General features: G+C 44.7%; 2 protein-coding genes across 2 annotated transcripts in view; both read right to left on the bottom strand.

The window, feature by feature from the left end:
- Positions 1-288: 288 nt before the first annotated feature.
- Positions 289-5,188, bottom strand: LOC137868887 (crk-like protein). Its single transcript, XM_068705900.1, is given in 5 exon segments — positions 289-529; positions 3,461-3,914; positions 4,466-4,585; positions 4,587-4,647; positions 4,650-5,188. Coding segments are annotated over 5 exon segments (897 nt in total). The 5' UTR covers positions 4,777-5,188; the 3' UTR covers positions 289-394.
- Positions 5,189-8,488: 3,300 nt separating this feature from the next.
- LOC137868886 (coiled-coil domain-containing protein 74B-like) overlaps positions 8,489-10,000 on the bottom strand; it is a 4,223-nt gene continuing 2,711 nt past the window's right edge. The window contains 6 exon segments of the mRNA XM_068705899.1: positions 8,489-8,768; positions 8,771-8,844; positions 9,029-9,089; positions 9,210-9,315; positions 9,515-9,579; positions 9,582-9,705. Coding sequence (XP_068562000.1) covers positions 8,677-8,768; positions 8,771-8,844; positions 9,029-9,089; positions 9,210-9,315; positions 9,515-9,579; positions 9,582-9,705 — 522 coding nt within the window. The 3' untranslated portion in view covers positions 8,489-8,676.

Below are 10,000 nucleotides of genomic sequence, written 5' to 3'. Positions count from 1 at the left end.
ATACATTTATACATACATACACACTCACACTGATGACCAGTGATCTGGAAATGAAAAGGACACTAATGCAAAACAAACACTGCCCGGTCTGGAGCCAAGTCATGAAGAAAAGGGAACAAGGAGAGGAGGGGGGGGGGGGGGGGGGGGGGGGGTTAAGTTTGGAACAGACGTCCAAAGCTGTAAACAGTCATCAGAAAGCCTTGCAACAGCTGGCAATGACAGAGGGGGAGGGGGGGGGGAGGGGTCACTATCACGGTACAGCCCCTCCCCCCCCCCCCCCCCCCCAAGCAGGCAAGCACGTAAACCGTGGTGACGCTGGGCGGGAAAAGGTGGACCCAGCCAGCAGATTCAGCTACAGGAAATACTGACGAGGCGGTCCGGTGCAGCTCTCGGGTCAGTCACTCTCGTCCGGGTTCTGGGAGTCTAGGATTTTGACGTGGGTGAAGGGGAAGAGGCCCCGCCGTCCGTTCACCTCCCCCTCCCACTGACCGTTGATGTTCATCCGCGTGACTTTGACGATGTCGCCGACCTGAGGGCAAGACAAGAGGCGGAGTTACAGGAGGGGCGTGGCTTTTACAAGTTATGTGAAAAAGTAGAACACGTAAGAAGAAAATGTAGCAAAGTTAACAGCGTAAGAAGCAAACTAAATGCGTTTGACACATGGCCCATTTCTTAAAAAACCTCCTCAAAACTACACTGAATGAGGCGTTCACAATATCCAGTCCAACTGATTTATTAACACACTTTTTAGATCTCCACGCCGGCGTCACGCTGTGGCTTGAACAGACGACAGAGGAGCACAGAGCCGCCGCTCAGATGGGTTTGTGACACCGACTGTGACCCCAATCTGTTAGAGCCATATGCTCTTCATCGGGATTAGAACGGGTAAAGTCTTCATCGTGATTGAAACGAGGATGTGAGGGGGGGGGGGCACTGTTTGTAGCTTCAACTTCAGAATGAGGCTTCAAGGAAATCTAGACACATTTATGTGGAGCAATAATCCTTCACGTTATGAAGAGCTTCCATTTGAACGAGTCGTGACGGAGCAAAACTAGACTGCCTTCAGAAGACGACACAAATAAGACGTACGGTGGAAAATTTGACCCTCACAAATGATAATGTTCCAATAAAGTTGAATTATATCTCATATTTTCATGTGCAAATCAGAATAGGTTGATTGTGAATGAGGCAGACTTTGATTAAAGTATGTTGAAGATCGTGTTCTTGTACTTTTGCAACCAAAATCCCAACAACATCCTCATCAAATATACTGTGACTGTGCAAAAGCTCGGGGTAAAAGAAGGACGGCAAATGAATTATATCTAACTATTAAGAACACAGTTATGAAGAAGCAGACCAGTATAAATAACCTAACCTTCATGTGGTGGGGACTGCCGTGTCTGAAGCGAGTAAGTAATGACCCGGAGCTTCTGCTTCTTCAACCCCAGGGGCCCAAAACAAGGAGCCACAGTACAGAAGTAAAGCATTTGTAAGCCGCAACCTAATATTGTATCGAGTAGTTTCTAGAATTCTGGATTTTGTGGCTAATCTACTTCGGTCTTTAATATGCAAGTCTGCTAATTTGCATCTCCTTACCCAAAACTTTCAAAAGAGATAACTAGAGAATATCTCTGGAGCATAGAGTTTTAATAACATCCAATATTGAAAAGACAAGTGAAAAGACACTCAGAATAGTAAATTAGTGCGTTCAAATGTAGAATTGTTGAGGACAGACAGTGGAGTTATGATAACCCAGATCAAATCAGCGTTTCCCCACATATAGACTTGACTCAGGCACGCTGCACAGGAATATTAACAGCCATATATTTAGCAACCAGTTTAGCATTTCTTATATAACGGCACTCACTCACGATTAACCAGTGGACTGCTAGTGTCAGAATACTGCTGGGGAGCGAGGCGGGACTACTGTCCCCCCCCCCACCCCCCCAGTCTAAATCTGTGGGAAACACTGCAGCTGCAATGGAGTAAGGGGTTTCCTCAGTACTCCTGTTTTAAACCAGGGTTGCTGTGAAGGAAAATGAGGAGTATTGGCATCCAAGAAAGCAGCACTTTTCATTATAATAAAAATAAAATTGTCACCATTAACTACTTCATAGTCGATAGTTCACAACACTGCAGGACGTTTGAGGTGTGGTGATGCAGGCTCATATCGACTAAAAACACGGACTGGACATCTATGACTTCATGAAGACTTCTTCTGCTCCTTTCGTTACAAAGGGAGACCGACACGCCTCTCGCATACGTCTGACCCATTCATGCAGCAAGAGACCAGTCACGGGTTAATCTTTAGTTGCCGGTAAACAGGATCCAGCCCGCAACTGTAGCCCTACGCTTCATACGGAATTGCATAACATTAGTGCCAAATAAAGTCTTGTTTCAGTTTCAGTTCTCAAACGCTCGCCCGTTTGTGAGCACACACACACACACACACACTCTTTCTCTATTGCCCTCTCTCTGTTTGTGGTGATGGTTAAATGAACTAGTGATGGACGCAGACCCCCTGCAGATAGAGTCTAGAGCGGCTGCTGCCGGGCTATGAATCCATTGGTGTGACTACACAGGAAACAGCCTTGCATGTAAGATGAATGCGGAAGAGCTGCAAGTTATGGTATGACACTTTCACACATGAAAACAAGATTGACAGCACTGGTGTCACACCCCCCCCCCTCCCCTCCCCCCCTCACAGCTTCTCCTACTAGAGCTCCCTGTCACAATATGATGATTTGAGGAGCAAAAGACAAAAAGACAAACTCTGAACTATCGTCAAATTAACACAACCTGAGAAGCTTGTTTTTTTTCCTTCTGACCACCAGTTGACTTCTCTACATGTGGACCACAAAACCCTGTAGCATCACGGTTCTGTGAGGTTACAGGTTCAACAGAGCACACTACTGATAACGTCCAACGACAGAGGCAACAAAAAAAAAAAGAGGAATTGAACATTTTAACCAGAGAGGGCAGAAAAGGAGACGAGGACGTGGGAGCGATGAAAAGGGAAACGTTGCCAATGTTTAACTGGCGCTTAAAACCGAGTACATTTATTCGTATATTGTATCTCACTTGGTCTTTGTAGCTGTCATATTTGTCAACCCTGCGCTGAGGCTTTGGTCGTATGGAAGTGGGCGCGGTTTCACCTCTCAGCACTCTTGTCCACTTGTTGCATTATATAGAATGATGCAGTGGGTGGACTTGGGCTCAAACCTGGGGGTGAAGTTAGCATGTTGGTGCTTGGCAATGTTAGTAATTTGAACCGAAAGCAAGTAAGTAGTCTACGACGTAAGATGACGTGGACCCGGAATTCACAAATATTTGACCCACTTCATAAAGAAGTGCTGTAGCTACTACAACACTCTCTGAAGACAGGTAGAAAAGAAGAGAGCAAAGAGGAGGAAAAATGACAAAACACATTTTAGATAAGGGAAATCCAAATTTATAATACCTCTAAAGCGAGAGCTGTTTTGTCATAGGCGCAGGGCACTCGTTTCTGGATGGCCTTCGCCATGACGGGGCCGTTCTGCACGGAGGGCAGAGGGCTGATAACCGCCCCGGGCGTTCCGGGGGGCAGTGGCGACGGCGTCTGGGGCTGGGCGTAGGGCTCCGGGATCCCATAGCTGTTGGAGTTGCGAGAGCCATGGGACGGCTGGCCGGGGTGAGGCGACGGTCGTACCAATTTCTCAACGTAGGGCACGGGGATCATCCCGACGCGGCCCTCTTTGCTCTTGGCGCTCCACCACTGCTCCTCCGGCTTCTCCAGGATGATGAGGATCTCCCCCTTCTTGAAGGGAAGGTCTTCCGCGTCGCTGCCGGTGAAGTCGTACAGAGTCCGCACGTACTCCAGGTTCTCGTCGGGGCCTCCCATGGGCTGGATAGGACCACTCACTGTGCTTGGATACCTTGAGAGACAAAACAATGAGGGTCAAGTCAGGAGACACAAGGTGGTTACCATTAAAACCCCTGTCAAGTGGATAGTATTACAATTTTAATGAAATCAGGGAGACTTTTGCTCGAGTGTCACATATCTGGAGCTCAATGGCATCTAGGTCGAAAACAAACATTGTACATTCATCAGAGTACATAAACACGCAAAACCACAAACTTTACCAGCATCTTGGCTGGTGATCGTTCATGTTTCCAAGCCCAGGTGTTGGGTCACAACACAGCCTTGCTATACAAACAATAAACTGGATGTGTGGTGGTGGTGGTGGTGCTAGTGTAGTAGAAGTGCCACCAGTTTCAAGCTGAAACAGAATTTTGCTTGGCATGTCAGCAGGGTACGGAGGTCTGACTGAAAGTGGGTTGCTTTTGATAAAAATAGACAGCCTACTTAACCTAGATCCAGTCTTCTGTATAAGGGGGGCCCTATTGTTATTGCGTGTTATTATAGTGTAGATCTTACTTTGTTGATCACGGTAGTTGTGTGGGAGTATTGGGAGATTGTTCCTACCTGGGGGCTGGCTCTAAGAGCGTGGTCGTGTCCAGGTAGTGGATCTTGTAGAACTCCAGGAGAGCGGGCAGGTGCTCAAATTCTTGGTCGCCTATCTTAAACCTCTTGCTGGGCAAAGAAGTTGATGATATAGTGAGACACTTTGGAGTTCTCGGACACCGACAGCACGTAGTCGCCGGGCAGGTGGACGAGTCTCGAACCAGAAACATGCCGTGTCTCTGTCCTTGTAGCCGGTTCTGTGCCTCCTGTCGCGACACGGGTCCAAAATACCAGGCGGACCGATCCGACGAATCAAACCGCGCGGTTGACATTTCAAAAAATAAGTTACTAATCAAGTCTAAAAATAAGAAGAAAACATCACAGACAATAAGTTAATTGGAGGGTTAGAAGATGCAGGGCTTCAGTAGCCCTGTTGTGAGGTTTGCGAGTAAGTTCTGCACTAATGCTGCAGGCTCCGATTAAAAATAACACAACAACAGAAAACAAAAAAACAACCTGACGTGTTCAGAGACAGGCTGCGACTGGCTGGATCCAACTTTGGAGCATAATGTGGTTGCTGTGTTCAGCAGTCAATGGCTGAGAGATTGTTCCAGCGGCCGAAATGCTAAAAACGAAGAACTTTTCGGCAGAACAAACATCGACGGGAGAGCAACAAATGATCAATGAAGCTTCCCTTTTTCGTTCCGCCTTCCGAGAAACGCCAGGCTTCTCTTCAAATATTGTATATCCCTCCACTCAGTGTCAGTTACGAGAACGGAAAAGGTGCCCCTCAGCTTTTCATCTGATAAATCCTCATGTCGCGCTAAAAAAAAAAAGTCGCCGGCGGCCACGGGGTCGGAAACGAAATGATTAAGTTAGTATCTTCACGATCTTACTGTGAGGTACACGTCATGGAAATGCGTTTATGAATCCCCTTTCTCGAGTCGGAGCAAGACTTTTGAGGCAGCACGGCACACAAAAAATGGCGGCCCGCAACACGTCTTCAGACAAAAAAAAGGTTTCACAGCAGCGGCTCGCCTCCTGCGCGGTCATCTCAGGTGCCAGGCCGTTATGCTGGAAGCTCTCGCGTGTACTCCGAACCGCTCACGAGGGATGCCGGCTTAACGGTTCTGTATTTTATACTTTCCCTTTATTTCTGCTCGTACCCCCCCCTCACCCGAGCCACCAGAAGTACGAGTACGAGACCGAAAAATGGCGACGGGAGGGCAGGTCCCGCTTTCTGTCTGCACGTCACCGACGCCTTGAGGGGGAGGCGGGATGAGGAAACAGGGGTGGGGGGGCGTGGCCTCGCCCCCCCGCCCCCAGAGCAAAGTGTCAATCATGATTCCTTGACACAGCTACAGAACATCTTGTATGTGAAACGATGAAGCAGTGATGTCATCATCACAGGGCAAACCACCAGCATTGCGTGTCACAATACTTTGCAGGTCTGTTTATAGCAGCAGCACGACCCGACAGGCCTATTTGCTGCTACTTTCTATTTGTTTTACAGTGTGTTAGTGCACTTTAAAATGTGCACAAAAAAGTTAACTATTTAATGTACTTATTGCATAACTACAATATCATGCTGCAACCTATATCAACACAAACAATGGGTAGATCTCACATTATCTTGTACATCCATATCCTGTGCATCTCAGTCTGAATAAGCAATGGTTGAAGAAATACAGGTAGCAATACCACAGAGTATTATGAGCTAAATAAGATTAAATACATACAATTCATTATTTGCATTTTACATAGGTCTTTATAGTAACATAAAATTAAACAAATAAGTATGCCAACACTTCTTGAGTACAAGTAAATGTACTTAGTTACTTTCCACCACTGTATACATCCATAGACATCTCAAAGTAAAGAGGCTTTTGAGATCTTAAGGACCTACAGCCAAGATCTCTGGGGTTCATTACATTACATTACATTACATTCATTTAGCAGACGCTTTTATCCAAAGCGACTTACAACTCAGTGTCTACACGCCGTAGGCACAGCTACGGGAGACATTTTGGGGTTAAGTGTCTTGTTCAAGGACACAACGGCAGAATAAACTGTTTAATGTCACTACTATTACTGTATAATGATAAATGAGTGACAGTTTGACGCCCAATCATATCTGACAACTCAATCGTCTTCGATGGGTCCCCTGTCTGCCTGACTGTCCTATTAAACGACACGTTCTAATGTGATATTCGTGATGTATTTCTTATCATTCTGTACGTCTGTAGCTTACTGTGGCTTCACCAGTGGCTCATCATATGTATGAGGTATACATTATATTTGCTCAGTCAGCAGCTATTTTTCATGCCACCCCGTAAAACGTTTTACATGTTTCCCTATTTTAATTTCCTGTTGTTCTCCAACTTCCCTCCATTCAAACTAATAATAAGTATTATCTGGCACAGGACTGTGACACATCGATTTGGAGCTCCCGAACCCACTCAACCCACAAACACAATATGCTGGAAGGAGGAGAGTGAATTTAAATGGAGGGGGGGGATCACGGCTCAAAAGAAGCCTCTTAATAAAGAGGGAAACAAACCAAAGAATATGTTGGAAAACTGATGGAGCACGACAAGCCGTCCGACGTGGACAACTTCTGCTAATTGATGAAAGTAAGATCTATATAAAGCTCTGTTCCTCTGGTTATTGAGGCTTCGGTGGCCATGCATCAGGAGGCTGCAGCTGGCACAGAGCAGCTCTCATCACTGCAGCGCCGTCTGAATGTTAAGAGATTCGCACCCACTGGGTCTAAATGGCTACCGCCTGCCAATTCCCACAACAGCGCAGTGATGCAAAAAAAAATAAAAAATAGGGTGGATACAAACAAACAGGGCCTTTTCCTCCTCAGAAGTAAACGTTGTTAAAATAGGCGAATATTGAGGACGCGTACCGTTTACCTCTCTGCATTTTCACTAAACATTTTTTTGGGGTTTAACCGTTCAATAGACATGAACCTTTATTTTAGCCACATGTTCTGATTTCATTGCAAGGTCATGACAGCCACTAAGTAAGATGGATTCTTCAATAGGTCATATAAATAATTGCATTTTTGTAGCTATTATTAATACACGAATTCCGTGCAAAATATCGAAATATAACAAAATCAAATAAAAAAAACGTCATATTTAATGCAAAGTTTGGAAACAAGGTACCTGTGTGTAACCTGCCAACATTCGTATTCCTTGATTTAAAGCTCACGGAAGAGTTTCTTCAGAAACACCACCATCTAGTGGGTACATGCATGTACTGTATTTAAACATAACAGTAAAGTTTCATCCATTTTATTTTAAAGTTTTCCATTTCAGACTGTTGAGACTCTTGCATGATCATGTCAAAGCTAACTTTGAAAGACTTAAGTTTCATATTTAATAAAACACTTTGGCGCATTAAGGGAATCGTCTTCACGCCTGGCTGCATGCAGTTCTTCTGTTCTGAAATAGAGCCAGGTGTTTTTAAATGTGTTTACGTTCTCACGGCTGTGTACCACCTCACTGAGAAATGGTACACACTGTTGCCAAAGCTGAACTTACTCTTGGAGTCTGGGAGGGAAAAAAACAAAAACAGGACAGCGCTATTTTGTGTTAATACAATTTAATAGAGTTTTGTATTGATTGCGCTAAGTTGTACTGCAGGTGCAATGACTGGTAAAAACAGGGCACTGCTCCATACGAGACAATACAAAAAGTGCATGAGAAATAAGCCTGATGAGCCTCTCCTGCTTCATTAATTGCATGTGCTTTTAAAGGCTTAACTTTGGTTGTTTGCACGGATGAAAGTTAGCTGTTTTAAAAGTAACAGGTGATTAGTTCTATAGTTTATGATATACAACAATGCCACCATCATTTTTGGCAGAATTACAACAAATGTGCAGTGAGAACTAACTAAAACTGACTCAAAACCGATTCAGTTTGGTGGACAATAAGCAGCCAGATGTTGAACTTTCATTAGTTCAAATGTCCTAAAATCTGGTACAATAAATAAAAACATTTTCCATTCCCAGTACAAAAGTAGATTTAGAGACAATCTTTCCATCTTCTCTTTGTGTGGAAAATGAAAAGCTTTTAAGTCTACAGACCATTTTTTAAATCTTTTCATAGTATCTGTCCCCCTTTCTGTACCCATAGACATCTTAAAAAACATGTTATAGGACATAAATACTTCAAATGGATATCCATAACTGTGAATGAGGCTTTTTTCAGGAGCCCCAGTACTTAGATGGATGCAGCTGACGCCGCGGTAGGCGTCGACCCCGTCACTGCCACCGTCCTTTTGAAGCGGTCTCTCTGCACAGCACGGGTCCTCTCTGTCTCTCTGAAACGGTGGAGCTGAGGCTCTGTTTGAGGGCAGGGAGGACCACCCCAGACTGATGAGGGTCCACACTGGGAAAGGAAATACACTGACTTAACTGAGAGGGGCCAAGATGGCTTTTAGTCAAGAGTAACACCGCAAAAAAAAAAAAAAAAAAGAAAAAAAAAGCCTCTGTATTGGTTACAAAAAGGCAGCAAATGCAATATTATGGAGATCTGAGCAATATGTTACACAGGGAGGGAGAGATTTACAAACCTTTTTTCCGGATATGTTTGAAGACCAAGTTTTGGAAATTTCTTTTCTTCTGAAGATTTTGCTGAGAAGTGCAAAAAAAAAACAGAGACACCCTTATCACAATCTGTGTTCTTTTTTTTTTTTTTTTTAAGGAATACCTTTCAGTATATTGGTGAAGATACAAATGATCATATTTCATCACTTTACCGGGTACCGTCGACAAGGTAGGTCTTGGTCAGAATGTGGTTTTCTGGGGTAATCTTCTTGCTCAAAACGATATCTCTCAGCAATGCCTTCACGCGAATAATCTGAATCATAACAGAGCAAGGGCCCCAATCATAACATATCAGAGTCATAAACTGTCATGAAATTTATTTCACAGAAATGTCTATAAAACAACGACAAAATTAAGAAATACTGTGTTTTTAAATTCCACAATGCTGAAGAACCAAATGCATTAGACCGATACGGTCTGCTGACGGTCTGTTTGTATCTGCTGACGCTTACTTCCTGAGACTGTAAACTGTTTGCATTGTAGAGCTGGCGGATGATGACCTCACACTCCTGCAGAGTGGAGCTCGCGGTGGATGGGAGGGGTTGCTGTGAATTCGTAGAGGCTGTAAGGAGGTGATGAGGCCCCCCCCCCTCACGTCCGGAGCGTGGTCCTGCTTGGCAGAACCCAAGAACGTCGCTGTCCTCTCCGACGCTGCTCCCCAGCAGCGAGGGAGATATAACATCAATTAGAAACAACAGACACACTTTTCAACGTGACATATGTGGTTGTACCAGCATCTCTTTGTATGATGAGTCTTTGCATAAGCAAATATGCATACATTATACAAACGCCGGCTATCTGCTTTAGATTTTACATTTAAAACTGTGTCAGTGTTACAACAACCACCACATGCTCCACACCTTCTTTGTGAACCTGTCTTCTGCTTCCTCCCATGCTGTAGCTGTGGTAGACCACTGCACGTGTTCGTTGTTTCACAT

The sequence above is a fragment of the Cebidichthys violaceus genome, unplaced genomic scaffold (genome assembly GCF_023349555.1).
Source record: "Cebidichthys violaceus isolate CVI_PGR_0920_01 unplaced genomic scaffold, fCebVio1.0.p SCAF_12, whole genome shotgun sequence".
Lineage (NCBI taxonomy): Eukaryota > Metazoa > Chordata > Actinopteri > Perciformes > Stichaeidae > Cebidichthys > Cebidichthys violaceus.
This window is presented reverse-complemented; position numbering and strand designations above follow the sequence as displayed.